At 37.0% G+C, this 27255-nt stretch overlaps 1 protein-coding gene across 1 annotated transcript in view; it reads right to left on the minus strand.

Annotated features, from left to right (window-relative positions):
* Positions 1–4679: 4679 nt before the first annotated feature.
* Positions 4680–27255, minus strand: part of LOC114364091 (nose resistant to fluoxetine protein 6) — a 43563-nt gene continuing 20987 nt past the window's right edge. Inside the window, exons 2-12 of the mRNA XM_028320088.1 lie at positions 17668–17837; positions 14654–14847; positions 12669–12951; positions 11797–11960; positions 9944–10112; positions 9383–9576; positions 8918–9043; positions 7968–8173; positions 7179–7321; positions 6955–7066; positions 4680–6870 (exon numbers count right to left, since the gene is read on the minus strand). Of these exons, the coding sequence (XP_028175889.1) occupies positions 6785–6870; positions 6955–7066; positions 7179–7321; positions 7968–8173; positions 8918–9043; positions 9383–9576; positions 9944–10112; positions 11797–11960; positions 12669–12951; positions 14654–14847; positions 17668–17837 (1847 nt within the window). The 3' untranslated portion in view covers positions 4680–6784. The remainder of the gene's footprint in view (positions 6871–6954; positions 7067–7178; positions 7322–7967; positions 8174–8917; positions 9044–9382; positions 9577–9943; positions 10113–11796; positions 11961–12668; positions 12952–14653; positions 14848–17667; positions 17838–27255) is intronic.

The raw sequence follows: 27255 nt of genomic DNA on the forward strand, positions 1-27255 counted from the left end.
TTACATTTCTAAGAATTCAAGGAATTTGCTTATGTTCTATTACAGACATTTTTAACTTTATTTAGAAGTCCCACGCTCTTCTGGATTAAAGTGGGTAGACTCAAAATTCGTTTAGGCAGTTTTTAGAGTTACCGAGTTTATTTTATTATCTTTTAACGTAACTTCAAAATTGAAAAATGTTTTTTATAACAACTCACTGTCTACAACCGAACTTGTTCTTAACAAAATACGTGTTTTTGTTAGAAATCGAATCAGAACCTGAAAAAAGTTCAACTCTGATAACACTGGATCACACTGGTCTAATACACCACTTTATTACCCTAATAACATTAAAAACTTCTAACCGGTAACTTGTTTAAAAAATAAATTAGCTACCCTGAAACACCCCCTTTGCCCCTAATTAGTAATTTTAACAAGCACGCTAAACGGGGCAACTTCGCGTGCGTGTCAGAGATAAAGGTCCCTTCCTTGCAGGGCGCAATTAAAGGTCCAATTAAAATACTATCAATATACCAAAGAAGAACACGATAAGGGTTAGGGTTAATTCACAGCGCTGAAGTACGTCCAGTAAATTAATATTTTGTACCTAATTATAATTTAGAAACCTTTCTGAAGGTTAATAAAAAAGGTTTTTTTACGCTTCTTCACAATACTGTAAAGTTTGCTATACTTAAGTAGTGTTTAACTCAGTCAGAGCCTGAAGAGTATTGTAGCGGCATGAAAGAAGTGATTTTGACATATTATGACGTGACAGGGCATAAAAATCTGAAGCTGACGTAATGAAAAACATCCTCCACTGCCGCTCCCATACCTGACGCGGGAGCGGCGGCGGGGCGGGAGCGGCAGGATCTTATGCGTAAAATCAAATAGACCGGTTCTCGAAAACAGCAGCGCGGAAGCGGGCAACGAGCGGGCAGCGGCGAGGGAGCGGGCAACGAGCGGGCAGCGCACTCCTTCTTTTGCCCACAATAAATCGAGCGTAAGGAATAAATTTGAATCAAAATAAAATTATCGCCGTTGTTCAGACATTTCGTTTGCGAATAAAAACAAATATCTCGACAACACAACCCCGAACACAACACTTCGCCGCTAAAGCGCCGCGCGAGCTGCCCGCTGGTTTCGAGAACGGGTCTGCGTTGCCCGCCCCGCTCCCGCGCCGCCGCCGCTGCCGCCCCGCTGCCCGCTAAGTTCGAGGCTGAGGCCTAAAACTATCTTTTTATCTGAGCGTAAAATCATGGACCAATTTTCATTGCGCCATTTTTCAATGGTGTTTTTTTTATTTTATTTAGGTAAGTATACATAAACCAATCAACGCTAAAGAAAGAGACGCTGGCACGTTAGAAAATCTACTCCAAACCCAAATAACCTTAAAGAAGAAAAGAATCAGTAAAGTTTAAATTTTGTGTTCTTTTTACAGCGTGCGGTGCTATTCCGAGCGATTCCAACGGATCGTAAACTCTATTCAACAATGCCCCGCCGTGTGAACTGGGGCTAAGTCGATTCCGGGGCGATTACTCATCGATTGCCCCAATTCGTCGCGATAACGCAAGCGCTTCGTAAGGCAAGGGTAATGAGCCAGATAATTTTTGGGCTCTAATGGTTAATGACTAAGATATTCCGATACTGATAGAGAACAATTACGGGATGAAACTGTACAGGACAGATTGGTATCATTCACAAGGAGGCTCTTTGATTTTGACTCCAGTCAAAAATATTCTTACCACTAGGCAATCTGGCTGTGGCAGCCAGTCGAACATAATTATTATGACGGTGAATGGAAGCCCGCGTACTAGGCAGCCAAGAGTGTTCATATTATGCCGGATTGGCCAAAAGGCTGCCTACTGCGCGGGGTCGCTTAAAATAGTAATAATTTTAATATCCCTCTGCATTTTGCACGGCACCTTATAACCTCAAAGTAAACAAACTTAAACTACCAAACTTAGCTACTACTACTACCACACAAGTTACCTTAGAACTTTTTTAACTTTGCAGATAATGTTTCATCTTTGCTCTGGAAGTAAAGCTTCCTTAAGAGCACCAAAGAGCACAATCAGCTGTTTCCATCTATCCACTGCTTCCTTTTTGTGGTTGTCAGTCCATCGAGCTGGGTCCCCTTAACTGCTAACTTGAGTATTTCATTCTACTTGAGAAACTGTTTACTTCGCTAATTTCTTCGATCACTTTTGAAACTGAAATTCAGCTTAACTGAAAACAAAAAGCTGGATAGAAAACACAATATTTAAATAAAACATTTTTTTGAAATACCACCATCTATCTTGTAAATTCCACACATTCTTTCTCTAGATATTGTTTTCAGGATTTGTTTTTTCATGGTAGCGATGAGGTAACTACTACAATATAATATTTTTAGCGAAACCTAAACAATAATGGAAATAATATAAAGGTATGTAGGCTATTACATTGTACATAGGGTTCTATTTCTTTTGTGCTATTTATAAAACGTCGAGTCGCTTACAAACAACAATACCTCTGTGTTAGAGAAAAATAGTTCGTGGTGATTTACTCCTAAAATGTATTTACTTATTCTTTGTTTACGCGGTTAGTTGCTCGAAGAATTGTAATATTAAATCGTATGGAAAATTTGAGCCTATGAAAACTTGGAATTACTGTGATAAGGATGGAGGGAAGTCGAACCTTAACTTCGAACTCCTGCTTGCCTGATGTTCTTTTCCTATTTTCTTGTATTAATTTCGTTGCGGGTAAAATGACAGTTTAACTTTCCCCGGGGGCAAACTAGACTTTCACTGGTTGGGTTTTTGTTGGCGATCTTACTGTAGATCCTGGCTACACAGGAGTTGCAGTAGTGGGAACGAGAGGTGGGAATAGTCCCGTATTATTCATTCGTTTCAGATAAATGACGTCTACTGCAAGACAAAGACCTTCCCTGCTGCACAGGACAGTCTGGCCTGGTTTCGAACACGAATCCAAGCGCCTTTCGAAACCTTCACCAGAGCGTCGGTCCACCTAGTGGGAAACCCGGCTGGTGGTCGCCACTGGTGAATATCATTCAATTATTTTCTACTTATAATTTCATATTCTATACGTTTCAAAGGGCACGTTAGGCAGAGACTGTCTGGCTGAGCCCTACTGTTCCACTGACATAAGTAGAAGGTACATTATTATGTCGCCTCATACCATTTTAGTCAGTCGACTAGTAGTGTCATCATGACCATTACCAGCACTATAGAGCCACATTACCCCGCTCACTGGAGCAACATGACTCGCCGCTGCAATTTGTCTCGCGCTCTACGGTACGGCTCACTGCACTCGCCCAAGGGAACACTTATTTAGATGAGTGATTTATGAACTAATGTCCTAGAAGGCCTAGTGGATGGTGTTGGGTTTGATTCCCAGATAGGGCATGCCAATTGAAAAGGTATAAAGGACATTGCAATCTTCAATCATAGCATATGAATAAGAATAATCGGCCGTTTGGTATCGGTAGTATTTCGGAACGGACTACTATGCCGAGAGGTCCCGGGTACGATTCCCGGCCGGGCAGAAATTGAAATGATGAATTTTAATTTCTGGGTGTTACTATGTATATTTTATGTATCTACAAAAAAAAGTATTTAAGTATGTTTATGTCCGTTGTCTAGTACCTATAGTACGAGCTTTGCTTAGTTTGGGGCTAGTGTAGCGTAGTGTAAAATTTCCAAGGATATTTATTATTATTTATAAATTTATAATACACTAGCGGCCGCCCGCGACTTCGTACGCGTGGATCTCGTTTTACCCCCCCTTCATCTATCTTACGCGGTTCAGATTTTTTATACAAATGTTTTTTCCCGCTAACTCCCGTTTCCGTGGGAATTTTGCAATATCCTGTTGTAACTAAGCTTTAAGTTTTACTAAGGTACCTGCATGCCAAATTTCAAGCGTCTATCTTACGCGGTTTAGATTTTTCATACAAATGTTTTTTCCCGCTAACTCCCGTTCCCGTGGGAATTTTGCAATATCCTATTGTAACTAAGCTTTAAGTTTACTAAGGTACCTGCATGCCAAAATTCAAGCGTCTAACTTAAGCGGTTTAGATTTTTCATACAAATGTTTTTTCCCGCTAACTCCCGTTCCCGTAGGAATTTTGCAATATCCTGTTGTAACTAAGCTTTAAGTTTACTGAGGTACCTGAATGCCAAATTTCAAGCGTCTAACTTAAGCGGTTTAGATTTTTCATACAAAAGGATTTTCCCGCTGATTCCCGTTCCCGTGGGAATTCCTAAGTATCCTATAACCTGCCCAGGAGTATGAAGAATAATTGTACCAAGTTTCGTTAAAATCCGTCGAGTAGTTTTTGTTTCTATAAGGAACATACAGACAGACAGACAGACAGACAGACAGACAGACAGACAGACAGACAAAAATTTTACTGATTGCATTTTTGGCATCAGTATCGATCACTAATCACCCCCTGATAGTTATTTTGAAAATATATTTCATGTACAGAATTGACCTCTCTACAGATTTATTATAAGTATAGATAAATACTCTTGCTCGCAATAACTATCACACTAAAGCCTTGAAAACTTGCCCTCGGCGAGATTCAAACTCGGAACCAAAACTGGCGTTGTATCCGGTAGATACAGGAACTTATAAATTAAAACAGCTCCTTATTAAAATACAAAATCCATTTTTATTTACACAATTTTTTGCCTAACAACATTAAATACACATTGAGCAATTAACTTAGAACTAGTATGTACATATTTGTTTGCTTACGTAATAAACTAACAACTGGAACTTAATACATTTCCTATTAGACGTTAGCTTTGGGCACCGGTAACCACATCTTAATATTTAATCAGCACCGCGGGATACCAAATAGTTAAATACAATACAAGCTCCCAAAACACGGTCAGCAGTCAGCAACAAAACTAATAAATGTTTAAAGTACGTAAAGTATAAATAATAGCTGTTACATAATACACACCTAATTTATAATGATATATTGAAAACTTTGTGATACCTTATAGTTCTGATGCTGACACTATTTTTTACAATTGTAAAGCCTTTTACACACAATGACTTTTAATGCAGCACTGTGAACTTTTATGTAGGTGCAACGGCTAATTCTGCTTACTTACGCCCGTATTCACAAATATTACCTACTATGAGGTCTCACAGTGCGCATGGACGGGTGACACACGAACCAATCACACAGCACTGTTCAACGCTGGGCGTTCGATTTTTTGCTTCACTTCAGCAAGTATCGTTTGTGAATCTTCTTCTTCTTCTTCTTTTCAGCCAAATGACGTCCACAGCTGGACAAAGGCCTCCCCCCAAGGTTTTCCACAATGAACGCTCCTGCGCTGCCCGCATCCAGGATCTTCCCGCGACCTTTACCAGATCGTCGGTCCACCTAGTATCGTTTGTGAATACAGGTGTTAAATACATAAAAGAAGTATTGTTTCTCTGCAACCGTCCTGTATAACCAGCTTAAAGAGCGAGAAATAAACCACTTTTCTATCTCTCTAAACTCGTATTTAACCTTTATGATTATGCATTGCCGACCATTTATAAATTTCAAAAAAATGTTAGCAAGCCATTTTCGGTTTAAATAAATTTATTGCGTCATATGTGGTTTGTAAAGGTGTTAATGTTGTAATTTATACATTAATGGCGTACATTTGCTTTCATCATATTTTTGTGTGGTTTTGTACATTCATGCCACTTTTAATTAATACAATTTCATTATATTTCAACGGATTTATCCGTGAAATTTTAATGAAATCGTAGGTAATGATTACTGCTGAAATCGTAATGCTGCTGTATGGAATGGAATGCCAAACGGGTAATGCTGTATGGAATGGAAATGGTTATGGAATGCCAAACGGATACATGACTTAGCTATAATGTTATACTAAGGTCTGTACCTAAGCAGATTTCATTCAATTGTATTTTAAGACTAGAAAATTAGAATTAATTACATACAAAAATAGACCACTCCAGCAAATTTCAACACAGCACTATTTTTTTCGCAAAAGATAGGTAAAAACCCTTTTAAGTCCCGATGTTGTTAAAGTAATTATTTAAATAAATAATATTAATTATTTTTCAATCAACTTACTCGTGACACGTTAAGTAGTCCTAACTTCTAGTTCATTTAATTAAATAGCTAGACATTCAGAGGCTGTGTAAATACAGACAATTTTGTTACCGACGCGGCAAGTTCTTAGGCTGGGTTGCACCATCGTACTTTAACTTTGTCAAAAGTCAAAAATCTGTCAAACTCCATCAAAACCACCGGTTATCGTTATAGTTACGGTCAAAGTTAGGTGGTGCAACTCAGCCTTAGCCTTATGCCAGTCTTTATAAGGTGTTTATATTATATTACAGCCTACAATATGGATGTCATATGGACAATCCTTCATATGGATGAATAGGTAATGAATTTTCCTTACTCTTTTCTACCACTGATAAAGCTCTCTTCGCACTTACATATAGTTTTTGCTTTGGCTCATCAAAACAAAACTGCATAGGCACTAAAACTAAACATCATATTTTTCGTTATTGTCGAATACTAGTCAGAGGCCTTAGGGCGGTTTGACATCTGATTGTATCGAAGATTATCCCCCATTATTCCCCTTCATCAAACCTATGTATGACCCAGATCTTCACACAGCTGGGGCAAAAATTTCCCTACTGTGAGACGAATATGGGCTTGCTATTGCCACAGGTGGCAGCAAATCTCATACCTTCATTGACAAGAATTACATTCAGTTAAGCGTACAATATTTAATTACACCTATAATATTCGAACGTGCTATGACTCTAATTTGGATTGACTAGTACTTCTCGATGAACCCTGGGACTGTTCCTTTCTTGCTGCTTCTCTTGACTTTGAATGAACTGCAAAAAGAACAACTAATTAATAAAATTAATCAACACGGACAATAGTTTAGCTGTTAATGAGATAAAACCAAAAATCCGTACCGAATTTGTTCAGCAGAATCTTCTCTATCCCATGTATGGGTGATTCAAATATCAAACACAGTAACGCTCCAAAGAAGAAAGTCAGCATCAAGTGGGAAAGTGCATACTCAACCTGAAAACAACAGAATAATCATAGTAAGGAGTCTGGTAACATTAACGGTAATTACCAAAAGAAATTTCACACTAAAGGAAATAAAGAAAATGCAAAAAGATAATATCATTACCAATGAATATGTAGTGATGTGCAGAGGATGCCTTAACTGTCCCAAGTAGAACAACTCCACGAGTCCATTAACCAAGTATGCGCTGTACGTCAACCTCGCAAATGGGACGAACACCTTCCATGTAAGAAGCTTGTTCAAGATGCCTGAAAATAAGAAAATATTTTTACGCATTGCTTAAAAACCTTGGTTGTGGATTAGTTACTCGAGAACAATCAATGGAACAGTCTAACAAGCCAAAACTGGTGTAATGTAAAAAGAGACAATCGAAAAAAAAATATCCTTTATTTGGACTGTCTCTACTTTCATCATATTTTATGTTGGATTCTTTTTTTACATTGTCATGGATTGGTCTTTTAAAATGTTATTATAAGGATATAGTATCTTTTGGTTGTAGTAGTATCTTTTCAAAGGTGGACCGACGACATCGTAAAGGTAGCGGGAAAGCGCTGGACGCAGGCCGCTACCAACCGGGTAACATGGAAAGCATTGGGGGAGGCCTATGTTCAGCAGTGGATGTCCTATGGCTGAGATGATGATGATGTTGATGATAGTATCATTTAAGATAAGATAAGATAATACTTTATTGCCTCGTTTTTACATGCTTTACAAACATAGAAATATAAACAAAAAAATTACATTAAAAAACATAAGAGGCAAAAGGATGAGGCTCAGCATATACGAGGTCAAGCATACCCTACCCCGCGCTAATTTTCAGCCTCCTCCTTTTCCCTTAGTTGGAGGGTGGGAAACAACCAGTAAAAAGGGGATTTCCATGTCAAATCTCCTTACCTCCATTCCCAGTAGCGCACGCGATGATCAGCCACCCATTGGCAATGCCCCAGCTCAATTTACTGAGGGAAGCGTACGCGGCCGATTCTATGTTGTTGTACGCGTACCAGTCTTGGTAGAAGATGCTCACAAGGAACATGGTCACGGTGCCAAGGATAATGTTGGTTATCCACCCGAAGACCTTGAGGAGGCGAGTGAACTCGTAACTGAAAGGCAATGATAGAAAATTACACAATATTCGTGGAAAACTAAAGTCGCACCAATCATCTTTCTTTCTATGAGTAGAACTATCGGATAAAGTATGTAAGATAATATAATCTATATATATAAAAGAAAGTCGTGTTAGTTACTCCACTTATAACTCAAGAACGGCTGAACCGATTTAGCTGAAAATTGTCAGGGGGGTAGTTTAGAGCCAGGAGAAGGACATAGGATACTTTTTATCCCGTTCGACAGCATTCCCGTGTGACTTGACATGAAACGTCAGTCACTATAAAACGTGGTATAACAAAAAAGAATCAGACTTGGAATAAAAAACCACGCGGGCGAAGCCGCGGGCGAAAAGCTAGTAGTTAAAAAAAATGAAACAAAAGTGCCGTTTTGTCACATATTAACGCCCGTATTCACAAACGATGCTTGCTTAAGTGAAGCAGAAAATCGAACGCACAGCGATGAATAGAACTCTGTGATTGGTTCGTATGTAAACCTTTGTGTTCACGCGCACTGTGAGACCTTATAGTAATGTTTGTGAATACGTCACTCTACATCTCTTAGGCTGAGTTGCACCACCCAAGTTTGTTATGGATTTTGACAAATTTTTGACGTTTGTTAAAGTCAAAGTAAGATGGTGCAACCCAGCCTTAGCGTTTGCGAAATAAATAAGGCCCTTACATCTACTAACTACTACCACTATCTACGAACTGTAAAATAAAAATACTCTTATAACTTACTTCTCCGTTTGTACTCGATGCAAGATGTAGCCCGTAAGTAGCCCCATGAAGTAAGTGGTCATCTTCATGTAGGTCTTTATGTATGCCTTGTGGAAGTAGTAGTTTGAAATGAGATCTGTGAATTCTCTGTAACAAAAAATAATCAGTCAAAAGTACGCTCAATGCTTACAATAGATAATAATTGAGTAAGTAGACGCAAAAGTATTTATATCTAGGTTTATTAGGCTACCTGTTTGGTAGCGCCTCATAAATTATATCTGTTGCAAATGCCACATGATTGAAGACCTATCTCAAAGGTTTTGGCAAGGCAACAAGAAGGTTTCAGGCGACAATAGCCCAACAGTGCCGTCGTTATCGGATTGCCCATTTGAAATAGGAAAGATCGCTAGTTGGAACTCCATCCCAAGTATAATTTGTAGTTTCTCAAAAATCTAAAACGTTTTTAAAAACAAAAGCATTACTAACTTGGCATAAATCATCAAGGTCGGGTCCAAATCGTCCTTGTAAGTGATGATGGCAGTCACAGCAACTGACACAGCAATGGACAGTCCCAGCAAGATGGGCCCGGCGCGGCGCCAGCGCCATAGCGCGTAAATGAAGATGGGCGCCACGAGGAACAGCTGAGTGTCCACCGATAGGTACCAGGATTGGAACATGCACTGAAAGTAAAAAATGTTATAATTGAGCCACTGTTAGACGTGTGATTTCGAAAGAGTAGAATAACCACCCCTACTCTTCCCGTGAATGTCGTAAGAGGCAACTAAGGGCCTCCTCAATTGGCATTGGCCAATGTGAGAATTGTAAACCAAATCCTCCATTTGCCTCTGGTAATTAGAGAAGGTTATCATCCTGCAGTGGAGACTAAATGATTTATTTTTAAGCTGATAAAGAATTTTAATTTGATGATGATGATGATGATAATGAGCCAACTGATAGTTAGGTACCAACTCCAAATAAAGCATCAGCAGAACACACACATACTTAATCAGTATCTATTTGAAATGATAGCAACATAAAAACACTTACCATAGTATCGCTATGGACGAAGTTGTTCACGTACAAAATGTTTATCCACCAGTTCTCCCTGCATCTCTCCTGCTCTAGCATCACCTTCTCTTTCCACAGCGGTCCCTCCCCAATCTTCGGCATCCATGTTATGTAGAACCATATCACAGCCAAGTATGATGGAGTCAATCTAGAGGCAAAGTTTTAATTGATTAGTCAATCATAAAACCACCCTATATGGAAATCATTGAGTGAGGCCTATGTTCAACAGGGGTCGTCCTGTGGCTGAAATGATGACGATGAACCATAAAACGGAAAAACATTTGAAGATGTAAGTCTAAAAGAATTCTGAACTGATTTCTATGAATTATTAAAAACATATTAAAACCTATTATTAGGTAATCTGTAACGTATTCAAAGTAGTAGTCAAAGTATCTAGTAGTTTAGTGACGTAGTTAAAGCAGAAGCAAGAGTTAAGAAGAACTTGATTTAATTCATGATTCATTTCATGATGGTTAGGAAAATCCTAAAACCATTTTAGGTCGAAACACGTTAATGCAACCTTATCAATTTCAGATTTAGGAAAAATGTTTGAGGTTTTCCTATAATAGTGTGTCACTAAATACACTTTAGTCACTAATCTCGTCACTACAGTTGGTACAGTAGCAAATAAAGTTGATATAATAAACAAACACAAAACGTACCTGACGTAAAAACCGCAAGCTACGCTGTGAATGATTTTACTAATTCACACTTTGGGTGAACTATGAAAATTACCCTTTTTCAAATGACTAATATTAAATTTATCAGTTATGATGATGAATGTGATGACAATCATTTAAATCTGTGAATAGATTAATCAGGGTTTTTCTTAACTCCACCGGTAGATCACATCCTGAGCGTGCTGAATTTATACTGTTCCGTTTTCACTAAGATTCAGCCACGGCAGATTTGTCCGAAAAAATACAGTTAGGCTGGGTTGCACTATCTTACTTTAACTTTTACAAACGTCAAAAATCTGTCAAAATCCATACAAAAAGCACCGGTTATCGTCAAAATTACGGTCAAAGTTAGGTGGTGCAACTCAGCCTTAGAAGCCTAAATTCACTTGTCTTTTTAAGAATCATTTTTGCTCTTTATGGCCTTTTTGTAACCTAAGGTTATCTCGGTAGTTTAGTAGAGAGAAATGGATACCCATTTCACCGATCAGAATAATTTTAGCAGTGAAATAGGTATTGAGCCCGAAATAACACCTATATCAGTACTATCTTGGCAATCACCAGGCTTTGTCCCTTATTGCTAGTTACGCGCACTATAATTTGAAAGGATTAATTGCTGTGTATTCACTAAACCTATGCAAATTAAACCAGGACGGAATGTTAATTATAGGGCATGATAATCCAGACGCCGAAACCTGTGTACATAATATGCAAATTCACTACAATTTTTCCTTTGTTTCTAGAATTTAATCATGGCGTGGAAATGGTCATTGATTTCATTAAAAAGAGAAAAGTTTCAAATATTTAGACACCCTCAACCCCCATGGTAAGAGTTGCTTGACTAATGATACCTAAAAACTTTTTGTTTTCCAAACGTTACTTCTTACGAGTTCAACGTACCAAATGTAGATTAAATGAAGTACGATATCCATACTGTCCATAATAATTTTTTTTAATTTTATTTATTAGGACAACCAACAAAACAAACAGGCATACATGGAATTACTATAACTAAAAGTGCTTAGAACTAAGAGTAATATGGCAGTTTTGGCATGAAAGTGACTTATATTTTTGTGTTCTACGAATGAAAATACACGTGCTGATAAAAATTACTAGTTTTTGTTAGATCTATAACAAAATTAACAATGGACTTACCGAATATACCGGAATAAAATGATAGGAATAACGTTCAGCTTCCCTCGGCGTTTGTCCAGCTCCGCCAAGAGCAGACGACTGAACAAAAAAGCGCTGAGCATCAGAAATGTGTCCACGAGGAGCATGCTGTTCAGGATCAAGCTGTTGTTAGGGTTCTTCACTGCCTGAAATATCATCAAAAAGTTTTAGTTTAAAAAACCTAAAAGACACTAGACAAAAGATACCAAAGGGACAAAAGAAGCTTCAATATCGTAGGGTATCCTACATAAAGTTTTTACGCACTAGGCCCAAAGCCGCTAGCTTGATTAAATTAGAAAGGTTCAGGTCAAATAAATTTCAGTCTTTCCGACTAAAGCAGACAAATACCTAAACGAGAGCAAACTTTAGCCAAAGGGAAATCAACAAAGATATGTTTTGTTAGGGCCGTAAATAGCTTAAATATTTTTGCGATTGTAACGCGGATTTTCGATATTTTTTTTCTTTTTTGATTTCCAATTGAAAATTAAACCTTAAAGTTAAGAGCATTGAAGTTATCAGCATTTAATCTACCGACCGTGACAGGCTGTAGAATCAACACGAATGAATTTACATTGATCGATGAGCAAATAATTTGTTCTGTATACAGGCAAATATGTGTTCGGTCACTCATATGTAATCTTTCAAACAATCACACAGCTACGAATCAAATACGTACAATTTAATACTGCTAGAAAAAATATTTCATGATTAGCTATTTGTTCAAATGGCAGGTAATTTGTTTGTGTATGTGTATGATATCTAACAATGAAATGTGAACGTTTTGTCTTCTAGCCTGTGCTTTTAAAGACTGGTAGTCCTACATAAAAGTGCAAAAAATTAAAAAGCATACTTACATTATCCCACCCAGACTCGTCCATAACGGGGCCAGTGCCAACGAAAAGACTAGTGTGGCCAGATAGAATGAAGACCATCGACAGAGTCTTGATTCCGGAGATGCAGTCCAGGCCCATACTGTTGTTCTGCTCAGTGAAGAGAATCTTCTTCCCGTTGTTTATGAGAGAGAAAGAGACAATGAGCTGGTGGGTGATCGTCTTGCTCTTACTCCTTCGAAGGAGGCAGGCGCTTTCGTAAGCAGTGCTGATGAAGATGATAGTTAAGAAGAACAGCATAACGGATCTGGAACAATTGAAGGCCTATAAAACATTTGAGGGTGTGTTGTACACAAATGATGTCATTGTATGATAGTAGGTTAATGTTTATAGCCAATGAATGACGTCCTAAATTCTTTAAAAAAATCTAAGTCAATACTGAAGAATTAACTATAAGTTAAACTTTATCGCATAATAGATATCTTAGAATCAATATCAATCTTAGTTTATTAGTATGCAGCATTCATCTTATTTGTTGTACTCGTATATTTTGGGAAGGAAACTTTATTGTTAACTAGCTTTCCGCCCGCGGCTTCGCGCGCGTGGACTACATTGTCTACATATTTTACGGAACCCTATTTTTTTCCAAAATAACATTTAGTAAGTAACATATACTCGTAGATAATGTAGCTTTCGAATGGTGAAAGAATTTTTAAAAACGGTCCAGTAGTTTTTGAGCCTATTCATTACAACCAAACAAAAAGTTTTCCTCTTTATAATATTAGTGATATTGAACTCTGAATACATGTCCATTATCGGCCTATTAACAAATTCCGTTTCTATGTTGACTTAACGTTACGTGCTCGGTTTGTTTGCTATTTGTTTAGGATTTAGCGCCTACCATAAACGGCGGTATTACGGAAGCATTTAAGTAATATTTATATGAAATAATACACACGGCCTAAGCTAGGATACAATCTTATCGACTTTTTAGACGACAAATGCATATCGTGTGAAATCAATAAAATTCTTCGATAAAAGTTTATCATGGCGCGCATCCTAGGCCTCCTGGACAAAGTCATAGTAAAATTTTAATATGCCATACCTACTATAAACTTACGAGTCTAGTAAGTTACAAATAATATGATGAGGATTCACTACAAAAACTGCATCATGCCATGATCTCAATAGTGCCAAGATTTCAACAGGTAGGTGTTTATTACAGAAAAGGCAGCTGATAGGAAAAATATTTCCCGCTACGAGGCGCCACCTATCCGTAACTTTTGACACATTATGATCGATCACGTACGAGGATGTTACGTTTCTTTCATTATTGCGTTATTGTATCGCTTCATCGTTAATAATTTAGATATTGATACGTTATTCCGGCGATGCTTCAATTTCAACTTTTCGCCTGATGAATGATGATAAATGTACCATTAAAAGGATGGTGGAAATTTTAGGGGATCGTGCTGGGTTCTACATTGAAATAAAACCATTTAGGCATGTGCTTATTAAATTGTTTTCAAAGGATGTGGTCAATATTATGTCGTAATTTTTAAAATGCCGGCTGATTACTTTATCCTATCACTAATGTACGGACAACAGCATAGCCTACCTATGCTAGAGACTATGCCTTCTTAAGCAGATGTAATAGATGCTATTTTAAAACAATCTTTACGTATTCTATGCAGTTTAAGCAATGAATTCGTTTTATCGCCGCCACAGTACAAGCTCTACGTACTAAGTTTACTTTAAGACTAGGTTTTATATTTGAACGGGGAACTCGATGAACGAGTCATTATGTCAAAAACAAACTTACATAAAAGCCACATCATTCGTAGAAATAGGTTCGTTGAAGTAGAATTGCTCGACTCGCACTGTGGTGGTATTCCCAAAATAAAGAACAAGAAAATCCCCCACAAAACGCTCGATTGTGGCAATATCTTATTTAGGTGTGACTTTGCAACAAAAATGACCTTTTAGCAAAAAAAAAATTATAAACTTACAGAAAAGCAACATCATTCGTCGACACCGTAATGGGTTCCTTGAAGTAGCAGTCCCTATGCTCGACTCGCACTGTGGTTTTGTTACCAACCGAGCGAGCGAGGACGTCTCCCACAAAGCGCTCGACAGCTTTCGCGTCGCACGCGCTTGGCACGCAGACCGCCCAGCGCAGGATCTCACCGCGGCCCAAGCGCGACTGGAACAAAAAAAAAACGAAGTCAAGCAAGAATCAGGTAGTAGAACAATAGAAAATTTTATAAGTTCTCAAGACAGAAGGAAGTTAACCTGAACGAAGAGAACTGAATTTAAAGCGTATTATACATCATCATCATCTCAGCCATAGGACGTCCACTGCTGAACATAGGCCTCCCCCAATGCTTTCCATGTTGCCCAACTGATAGCGGCATGCATCCAGCGCCTTCCTTCTACCTAAGCGTATTATTATAATAGTGTATTTTGGTTAATACCATTTTTATATTACTAAAATATTAAATGTCACATCAGCCTTGGTATTCATCAGCCATTTATATGACTCTACATTGGAGACACGTCTGTATTTTTATGGATGATGCAAAATACTAATAGTACGAGAGCCCACGACCAAAATTTTTGTCTCATAGCAATACGGCCAAAACCGCATCAAATCGATAGATACGATTATCCTGAACTCGAAAATACCAATATCAGACATTTTCCGCGTAGCGTTTGATCTGACCGAATTTTCAAAATTGTCAAAGAATTTTACCGAACTGCATCATAGCAATATGTCTGATTTGCAGACTGTAGTTGAATGATAGTTCTGAGATACCGGAAACATTATTTTCAGACGTTAGTGGTGTAGCGCAAACCCGTAAAATCACTTAAAAAAATTAAAAATGAGACAAAAAAAATGTCTCATAGCAATACGTCTGAAAATCTTTTTTATTAGTAAATTTTGGTTATTTGATGCGAACAAAACAATTTTCAGACGGAAATGTGAACGCATTAAATTTTGAGACCGTTTTGAAAATGTTAACAAATTTTACCGATCGGTATCATAGCAATATGTCTGAAAATTGTTGGACATGATAAAATAAGTTGTCCACATGTGCAAAAAATTTATATCAGACAAATTAAGTGTAGCACCTTCTCTATCATACAACTTTTTGATACACTTAAAGTGTCTGAAAACAGGTTTGTGGTAATCATGGCAGCAATACGAAAAGTTAAAAAAAATAATTATCCGTATTGCTATGATACAGGTCGGCTAAATTTGTTGACATTTTCAAAAATGCGCACAGGCTTTATGCTACGCGCAAAATGTCTGAAAACAAACTTTTTCGTAACGCAATTATAAAATCTATGTACATTTTCACTATCAGACGTATTGCTATAATACCGACTGTCTTTTTTTTTTGACACAGCAGAAATGGCCTCCTACTCAGTTGCTACACTTTCGACCGTTACTACACACCTAGCCGGGTTCAGAATCATACAATCTAACGATTTTATAGAGTTTTTGCCGTATTGCTATGACACGTGGTTTTGGTCGTGGGCTCTCGTACTATAAGTTTATGACATCGCTCAAGCTCACTTTAACCCGTAAGAGTCAATAAAGTTATTTGCAAATATTATTTGTTATTTAAGGGTTTTCCTTCCGAGAATATTCAATACGTTTTCTTTTAAGACAATCAATAATAAGCTTATTAACTTAGGATCTGGATCCCATTTCATAACAAAAAAAAATATTCAACCGCAGTAAAAAAAAATCAAGTTCATGTTAAAATACTCAAATTGCCTTACGTGTTATAAAATTAATTTAAGTATTATTTAATGTTTAATAGCCATTATATTTGCTGACCATTTCAGGAAATGGATCATTACTGCACTAATTAAAGCATTATTGATATTTCAAAACTTTTTGATTGATAACACTTTTGATTAATTTTGATCAAAATTGTCTATTAAGAAACGAGATATCAAAGGTTTTGATTTTCCATCAAAACAACTTCTAACTTGCCGACCGTACTTTGCAAGTTTATTTGTCAAACACAAAGTCTTTGAGCAAGCGCTAATTTATTTTCATTTAAAATATATAACGAGCGTTTTAAAAGTAAATAAAACAAATTACGGGTGTAAGGCTTTGGGCAAATATCTTGAGCCCAAAATTGTTTTAAATGTGATTTATACCCTTTTTGGGTCGTGCAACGAAACACATCAGTGGACCGTTACTTTATGAAATAAAGCAAATTAAGATGGATTTTTCCGGGTAAAAGGGTTCAACCTAACAAACATGACATCTCACTTCTTAAAATAGGATCTACTAAATGTACTTGCTAAAAGATACATACAGTCGAACTTATAACATCCTCCTTTTTTTAAGTTGGTTAAAAATAAGTACTAAGTAAAGATGATGGCACGTCTAGCTAAATACAGTAACATGTGATATTTTTGTAAAAAGCGCTAATTTGCAACAGCAATGTAAAGTCTGGTGGTCTAGACTCGAGGTACTTAGTAACATATTAACTCGTAAAAAAAGCAATAAGCAATGTCATAATAAGTATCCCAAAGGTGCCAGTCACTAGCCTAACCGCATCGAGGTGAACCCACTCATGACACTAACATATTTTAACCGACTTAAAAAAAGGAGGAGGTTATAATATGTTCGAATGTATGTATCATTTTTTTTTCTATGTATGTTCACCGATTACTCCGTCATTTGTGGACGGATTTTCGAAATTCCTTTTTTGTTCGATAAGGGTACCTACACTTTTGAGGTAGTCCCATTGTCACCAAGTCAGGATCTGATGATGGGATCCTAAGGAAATCGAGGGCAACCTCAAATTTCGCATTTATAATATTAGTAGTATTTATAGACTTTTAAAAGCGATGCATATTCCCTATTGATATTGTACTATTCCTAAATCATTCGTTCTTTCGTTTCAGCCGAAAAACGTCCAATGCTGGAATAGGCCTCCAATTCCTAAATATTACTTTTTAATTTTACTATAAATAAATTATAATTATCTAAACGTACCTTTTTGGTTTCCTGAGGTTGCGGCCACTTGATGGTAGCCAGACAGTACTGGCCATCAACCGTGACCGTTTCACCTTCGTCGTGGATGCCGATGCATTCGTCGAAGTTGCCGAGGTGGTACGACGACCCGTACAGAAGACCTTCGGGCGACTTCGAAGACGCGTCGAACACTGTGGAAGAGGCAGGCTATGAGGAAACAAGGAAATGTTTAATGTAAGGTTTATTGGTGATTGGGGACTTTTCGACCCGGTAGATTAAAGGTAAACGTATAGTTCTAACAACGAAAAATGACACAAAAATAGGTTGTCTGGTACCAATAGTACAAACTTTGCTTAATTTGGGACTAGATGGCACAGCACCAAAGGGCATCTTCTTCTAAAGCTTGTATATTTTCTTTGTTATCATCGCTTAAATACAATTTAGATTCCACAAAAACATTTACGTTATAAAAATGTTCTTAAGTTTTACCTGTAAGATGCATTTTATGTTTTTTATCATTAAAATCCTAAGTGACATCATAAGGTCAGCCTTAAACACTACTTAAGTTCCCGAGCTTCACAAAGTGCCTTTTTGTTTTGTGATTCTGAGAGAAGATCATTATAAAAGCATTGCATTAAGAGAAAACATACGAATACGAACTGATGCGAGTGTTATCACTTGTAAATAAATAAATTCCTTAAAATATTCAAGATATTTATTTAACACAGATAATGGAATCGTCATCGTAGCCTTCAATTATTCAGTCAATCAACTTCTGTACTACCGTGATTGGAAAATAGATAATTAATATTATAAATTCTGACAACACTCCAAGCGGCCACAAACACGCGTGTCATTGTTCTGAAGCTAAGGAAATAACGAACTCACACACGGAAAAGTTTCATTTTACATATAAAGTGCCTTATCAATTTATTATATTGACGATTGGAAACTTATCTTTTTCCAATACAAAACTTGTTTCAACTTCTATTATTTATCAAAACCTACTTGAAATTATGTTCTTCAAATGATTAAAATAACTAAAGAATGGAAAGAATTTTCCCGAAGACTGTAATTCGGGCCTTTTCAAGGCGAGAGTGAATAGGCACTTACAGGGCAGATATGTAGTAGGTACCATCCTAGACTGAATCCCACTTAACACCAGATGCGATTGCGGTCAAATACCTGCCTTGTTATGCATAAATACTCTTTAAAAATAGTCAAACATACGAGTTAAATGACAATTGTTTTATATTGCCTGTATTGCTTTTTAAATTAGTAGATTTTAAAAAATGGTGACTGCAACAAAAACTTTAAACAAAGCAAGCTCTTAACATCTAACAAAGACTTTGATATGTTTACTGTCACATTACCACTTCAGACTAAAAAAAATAACTATCCATACGTTATCCATTTCCTAAAACGCGTGAAAAACTAAACATGCTAATACACAATGTTATTTTTATACTTTTGACACGGATGTGTCTAAAAAGTTATAAATAGTCGTGTAAATTACCAGAAAAGTTGCTAATTACTGCTAAACTGGGATTTTGTTTTAACCCATAAGCTTGGATTCGACCAAACAAAAGTAAATATTAACCTCAGAATAAATCATCACTAGTTCGACATTTTCACATATTGTAACTGTCAATGTGCCAATAATAATTATACCCAGAGTTATTCTCGGATAAAAGTTTGGTCGAATCGGGCCTAAATCGTTCAGGTTTACAATCGGTAGTTGATACTGCCAGTCAATTAACAAACTTTTCATGACAACGCGATACACATAAATTAATACACGACACTCTTATACATCTTTTGTAGTCATAAATGGAATCCTGTGACATCACAAACACAAGTCTACAGTTATTGTGACCTACCTGAGGTGAAAACTGTTAAAACAGTTTTTTCAATCGAGGTTATTCAGTTCTTTAGACCTTTAATCTAAAGAAGAAAATATTATGGTAGAGTCAAGCGTTTACAGAAAACCGATTCGATCGAAGTAGATATCAAAATATTTGAATGACATGAGTAATAAATAGCACTCCCAAAATAGTGTGCGCCAACTATAAAAGGTACGGTTACGTCTTTACATTTCCAAACTATGGCTCTTTTGAATTAACACATGTATTTTATTTCCTCGGTAGAACTTAGCACATTTTGCATCATCGCAAATAACATAAAAGTGGGTGAAAACAAACTCAAAGGCGCTTCTAAGAGATTATATACGAGGGGAGGCTGAAAAGTTTTGAGCCTAGGGTATTAAAAATGCCGATAGAAAAGTGTAAAAAATATATTTTTCTATTTAATCTCCTTCTACTACAACGGACTTCTTACATTTGTGTAAAAGAGCTTTTAACCCACTGAAAAAAAATTCGCAACCTTTGCCTTCGAAATGAGCCTTTAACGCCGCCTTCCTTTCTTTGTCACTCAAAAATCTTCGTTTTTGGAGGTCTTTTTTCCAATTTGAGAATTAGACAAAATAGCTAGAGAATCGGACTAAACTGTGTGGTGGGTGATTAATTTCTTAAAATCCAGTTTTACCCGGGGTAAGGCATGCAACATGCGCGGTGTGCGCGGTTGAATTGTCTTGCAGTAACAGATTTCCTTTCGCCAGTTTGCCTCTTAATATTTCAACAACCACTTGACGCACTCCTATCAACAGTACAGCATAATAATCCCCGTTTATTGTAGTTTTTTTTAAGTAGGTAGTCAATGAATAAAATTCCTCCACAATCCCAAAAATAGTGGCTATGAGCTTGGGTGTCGATCGCTCCACTTTGAATTTCCGCGGCGGCGTTTTCCCTTTTGAATCCATTGCAGTGACTCTTATTTTGACTCTTGATCGTACTGCCGGATCTATTATTTATCAATAGTGATAATGTGAGAACAAAAATTGTTAGGATTATGGTCAAAGATGTCCTAAAACTCCTGCGAAGTTGTGACTCGACCCTGGTTGTCGAGCGGCGAGAGCATTTTTGGCACCCATCGCGCGCACCCCTATTTCATGTGCAAATGAGTATGAAAAATATCGCCGTTACGTTCTTTGTAATGCTTATGGCTTCAGCTATCTGTCACAACTTAATTCGCTGATCTCTAAAGCAAAATTTTTTAAGTATTCATTATTTTATTCGTTAATGGCGAAATCTGGCCGCCCTGACTTGCGGTCATCTTTAAGAGACTCCCTGCCATGCTTGAACTATCGGATCCAATATTTCATGATGTCAAATGAAGGCCCAGACTCCCCATAAACTGTAGACATCTCTTCAAATGTTACCGTCAGCGTTTTGTTCCTCTTTTTGAGGAGTTTTATGACAACTGTGTACTTCGATTTCGTACATTGCGCGGATGACTGAGACATGATGATGTTTACTGATTAATTACTAAAAGCGTGATGACGCTAATTAAATGAAACTTTGTACATATACTAAGGAGGTTATTGGCAAATTAAATAAATTTAAAGCGAGTCAATAATAGCACTTGAAGATACTTAGGCTCAAAACTTTTCAGCCGCCCCTCGTAAATTTTCATATGCTTTTCAATTTCCATTTATGTTGTAAATATAAGCCATTATCAATATTATATTATTTTAATAAAGAACAAAATCCAACTCTATTTTTGTGCTTTCTAAGTACGAGTATGTTGATTTCAGTGTATAGAGTTGACAAATTACATTACATTTTGTTGCAAAATAAAAGAAGGTTTATATGCTTGCTAATAACATAGCACTCGTGCAAAGTTGGAGCAGCACCCACCCCTAGTAGATAAAATAAACAGATATTTTCCTTGTGTAAAAATATAAGTTATCTTATTCTCTCTCTCTCTCTCGTTTCAAACCACACATTATCATCATTTTCATCAGTTAATTTAGTCTCCACTGAAAGAGCACCCTTAATACCCTAGAGACAAATTTAATGAAGGATGTCTGGCCAGCCTGGGTAGTAGGCCTCTATACCAGGGTTTCCCATTTTTTTTTTGCCAAGGAACCCCAATTGATTATACTTTTCCTAGCGGAACCCCCGTACTACTCCGCCCGCACGCCCTGCCCCTCCCTTGTGCGTAAACAAGTCGGTGCGAGCGAACAACGTCGGTCACGAAACGTGGGATAATATTTTTTACGGAACCCTTGCGGCCTTTCCACGGAACCCCAGGGTTCCGCGGACCACCATTTGGGAACCGCTGCTCTATACTACAGGTACACTTAAACGTAATACAGGATACTTCAATTTGTTCATTACTAGCTGTAAGCCTATGATAACGTCTTCATAGATCTATCTTTCCGGACCGGTCTTTGTGGAAATCCTTGGGGGAGGCCTTTGTCTAGCAGTGAATGTATTTCAGCTGAAATGAACGAAGATCTTTCTCAAACCTATTGCTTTCAAATCAATATAAAAAAAATCACACGTACTATCTATTTTCATATCATAGTACCTATAGTATTACGGATTTCATATTTCACCCAATTTACGCTTAATTACGATAGTGATTGGTGATTACAGTTAATTACACAACAGGAGTACCCCCTAGTCCGTATTCGATATGCAATTATAACAATTACCTACATCAGTTCGAAATTTAGACGACATTCGCTTTAACCTCCCACGGGAGTATTTACCTATAATAAACTAGCTTACGTGCGTATTCACAAACGTTACTATGAGGTCTCACAGTGCGCGTGAACGCACAGGGTGACACACGAACTAATCACAGAGCTCTGTTCAAAGCTATGCGTTCGATTGGCTGCTTCACTTAAGCAAGCATCGTTTATGAATACGGACGTTTGTTACACTAATTCGTTTGCTTAAATAACTAAGACTGGGTTCCACCATTTTTAAACTTTAACTATAGCAAAGGTCAAAAATCTGTCAGACTCCATAGAAAAAACACCGGTTAACCGGTTATGGTTACAGTTACGGTTAAAATAAGGTGGTGCAACTCAGCCTTAGTCTATTTCTTTTACCATAATCTGTTGCTGGCTTAGGCATGGACAGACAGACACTACTTAATATTCATTTATTAAAATGTGAGTTACATAAAAATAAAGCAGTATTTTCTCTTCCAGTTTTCCTTAGTGACAAAAATTAGCTTAAGTATGTACTTTGCCAAAGTTGAACAATCTAATCTATACTAATATTATAAAGCTGAAGAGTTTGATTGCTTTGCAGGAAATACTGGTCCATTTTGAAAAAATATGTTTGTGTTGGATAGCCCATTTATTGACAAGGGTTTTAAGCTATATAACATCACCCTACAGCCAATAGGGGTGGAATCCCAACTTAATATTATAAATGCGAAAGTAACTCTGTCTGTCTGTCTGTCTGTCTGTTACGCTTTCCCGCTTAAACCTCGCAACCGATTTTGATGAAATTTGGCATAGAGATAGTTTGAGTCCCGGGAAAGAACATAGGATAGTTTTTATCCCGGTTTTTGAAACAGGGACGCGCGCGATAAAGTTTTTCTGTGACAGACAAAATTCCACGCGGGCGAAGCCGCGGGCGGAAAGCTAGTAGTAAATAAAACGGGAAATATTACTCAAAATATTTTCACGCGTACGAAGTCGCGGGCACAGCTAGTAAATACATAAAAATTTGGAACAGCAGGTTGGGCGTTATAATTAGACAGAATTTTATTTTAAAAAATGTAAAAGGCAATGATAACCAGATTTAAAGTGTGTAGTAAAATAGATTTGACTTGATTTCATTTTCTTTAACCCAATTTTCTTCGCACAATACCTACTCAACTTTTTTTTTTTTTTTTTTTATGCTAGCCAAGGCAGGTATTTGACCGCAATCGCACCTGGTGTTAAGTGAGAACTTGGAATCATGGCAAGTTTAAAAACATTTAAAAAAAGAACCAGTTACATTTTAAGCTAATAGATTTAAATGGGATATCGATAAATCAATAAATTAAGAGTAAATTACCAATAATGTCACTCATTAATAGCCCACGAAGCCTTAACACATTCTACGAGTATACCAATATACACGTGTATTTGTTTATTATTTATGTATTCTGATGTTTGTGGGCTTTATTGGCGTTTTATACTGATTTTATTGGATATGGAAAACTATTGAGATATATTAGGCTATCACGTGCAAACGCACGTTTCACAAGAACCATGTTAAAACACGTGTTTATGTATAACTTGTTGAATAATAAAAATAATTAAAAAACGGAAGAACGAAAATCAATTCGTGATTTATCCATACCTAAGAGCCATCCATTATTATTATTATTATTTTATATTTCAAACGTGAACACAGAATCAATGTGAGAGAGACAAGCTGTCTAGTACTCTATGTAACCGTGCTTACATGTAATTTATCTACCTCTTATGATAAATCGACTAAAAAGATTCCTAACTGACGTTTATAGAATTCCCAGGAAACAAACTATCCTACTAATATTATAAATGCGAAAGTGTGTGTGGATGTCTGGATGTTTGTTACTCTTTCACGCAAAAACTACTGAACGGATTTTGATGAAACTGTAGGTACTTACAGTATTATTGTTTACAACCCAGAATAACATATAGGCTATAATTTATGACGATCTGTGACAAACTAAATTTCACGCGGGTGAAGCCACGGGCAAAAGCTAGTAAGCTTATAAAATTAAGTTTAAAGGACTATCAAGTCTATAAGGTCTAAATTCTTATACTTGTTATAAAAAGCATTCATTATGTCAAGTTTGTACAGGCAGGTACATAACAAATAACAATTAATACACAAACAAACACATTTTTTATTATTATGTATCCAAACTAGCTCATTTGAATTTCATTCAAGTACTTACACGACGGAGACGGCTCTACCTTCGGAACCTTTTCGAATTTTATTTTCCTCTCGCAAAGGGTTCAAACAACAATAAAAGCGTTTCCAGCTATGACATCCCAGGCCTTAGATAAGAGGCAAAGACAAATTAATGCATAGATGACGTTTTATCTATATTTTTGTATATCTCAATATTAGTACCTTTTGGCGTGGAAACGCTGGGACCTTGGGGCCCGGAGGCCAAAAAGCTTTTCACTGAGCTTTCCTCCCGCATCATCGAGGTCACCGGTGACCAGAAGGCCGGGTTCTACCTTGGCCAGCGTTTAAACCTAGCGATCCAACGCGGAAACGCTGCCAGCCTTTTGGGCACCGCTAACCTCACCGACAGATCTGGGGATAGGGATACTTTTTTAATTTAACTTTTATTTTCCTTTTTTGTAAATATTGTATTTTTTTTTTGTATATAGTATAGTTTTTAAGTTTGTAAATTACCTGTACAAATTTAGTTTGTTATTGTTTAATAAAGTATTCACATAGTAATATTAGTTGTTAAGTAGAGAATCAAAAAAAATAATACAACGCTTTCTAGTACCACCAAACGAATTCTTCTGTTTGACCCGAAGGTAACCTGCATTAAGTTCGTCGCCTCATGTTCAAATTGATTTGGCATTTTTAAGGCTGAGTTGCACCACCTTATTTTAACAGTGACTATACATATACATAACAATGACCGGTATTTTGTATGGAGTTTGACAAACTTTTGGCGTTTGTTAAAGTTAATGTAAGATGGTGCAATCCAGCCTAAGTATTAGCCTGAAACAGTAATAGGTGTAATGACAGTACAATATATTGTTTACCTGTCCCAATTACTTTAGTAGACTGATATGAATGTACAGACAGTACATAAGACTACATTTTTAGTACATAAAGATGCCACAGTATTTAGCTTGATACGCTGTCGTCTGTCATAATGCGAAAATTATACTTTTAAAAAATATACATAAGTAGAAAAATGAGTCGTAAAAAGATTTTTTTTTAAATAAGAACCCGGATGGACCGGCATGCGACATAACTTTGAATATGACTTTCAATTTCGAGAGATCAATAAACTTCATATTCGATTTAATTATTTTCCTGTTTGCCGGTATTCATTTTCCATCGTGTTTTAACTTTGTGAAATATTGTTGCTCTATTTGTAGAGCGCCCTATTATTTACTAATATTTATAATCTATAGTTTCGGATTATTTTTCATAATATTATTGTTGTTAACCCTTGAAAAAGAGGATGACTCCTTTTTCAGCCTCTTTGACTGAGTTTTCTTGGCTGCTTTCTTCTCAGTACTAGCCCTTCCTATTGTCCCGTAGCAGAGGCAGGATCAAAGGAATACAGGCACGTATGAAGTCTTGATCCAAAAAAAATATGACTTAAGCCTTTCTGCACTTGTCAATACGCGATCTACTCAACTTTACAATTTACGTGGTGCCTATTCAGCTCAGTGGTCTGTGATAAGAACGCATTAGTAGTCCCTGCTCGCTCGACCTTCGCTCGTCGCGAATGCCTAATCAGACATTCGGGAGCGAACAAAATGGCCGCCGTGCATGCCGCTCGCATGCACTGTGGTATTGACCCAAATTTAAATACTGTGTTACGTTCGATACTTTGACCCGTGAACTAATGCAGTCGGCCCCACCCATAGTTAGGGCACAAAATTTTGTGGCTATAGGGTAAGGGTATGATATTAATTGAATTCAATGTACTTTTTTCGATAAGTTTACTTCGTTTTGTTTACAGATAATGTACTATTGCTTTTCAGTATTTATTAAAAATATGCCCACAAAAAGGACTTAAAATTATTTGGTTACAAATCATAAGATGTCCCACTGTCCATCATCAGGAAAACTATAAAATTAAATTAATAGTTAATAAATCTTGTCGACTATGAGTCAATAGGAATTTAAGTATTTACCTATTTTTATGACAAGCTCCCAATATTGGTTGTTGAGTATCAAAAAATAATACAACGCTTTCTAGTACCGCCAAACGAATTTTTTGCTTAACCCGAAGGTAAACTGCAATAAGTTCGCCTCATGTTCCAATTTATTTGGCATTAAAGTTTAAATAAATAACGCCCGCTCATCGCTTCCGCCTGCACTATGATATTATCCTAAATTGTGCAATTTTATAAGGCTGATTGGACGGCGCTCCTCGAATACTCCGCTCGTAATGAGCGGTAATGAGTTGCCGGTCCAGTCGCTTTGTTTTCGGATGCAATATTATGTCGTTGCACTTGTAATCCAATTATTGGGTTCGGTGACTGGGATTAAAATACTGATAGTTGTTGTTGATCAACAGCCAGATTTTATCCTTAATATTCTGATCGTAATGAAGGAGCAAATGGCACCGCTGGACTTGTATTATAAGAAACGCCAAAAAGCACTAACTTTAGCTTTTTTTCGTCCAGCTTTAAAGTCGTCGGTCTATCGAGAAGTTCGGCGTACTATGCAATATTTGCCGTGACGTGGTCGCTACTAGATATGGCCGTCCCATTGCCACTTATGAGCTTGCTATATTTTTGGACAAATTCCACTTTTAGCGATTGACCTCATTTCGGATTTTGGTCCCGTAACTATAAAGTTACGAGGGCGGCACTGAAAATTTCGGGAATCAAGGAAGTGAAACAAAATTACTATTTAAAAATGTATTTATTGCTTTTTAAAGTATTCTCCGCGAAATTAGACACATTTTTCCATACACGAAACCAATCATTGAAGCAACCATTCCATTCGGAAGTTTGGGTCTCCAAAATGGCCGTTTTGTAGGCGTCCACAGCTTCTT

The sequence above is a fragment of the Ostrinia furnacalis genome, unplaced genomic scaffold (genome assembly GCF_004193835.3).
Source record: "Ostrinia furnacalis isolate ACB-3 unplaced genomic scaffold, ASM419383v2 OfSCF7348, whole genome shotgun sequence".
NCBI lineage: Eukaryota > Metazoa > Arthropoda > Insecta > Lepidoptera > Crambidae > Ostrinia > Ostrinia furnacalis.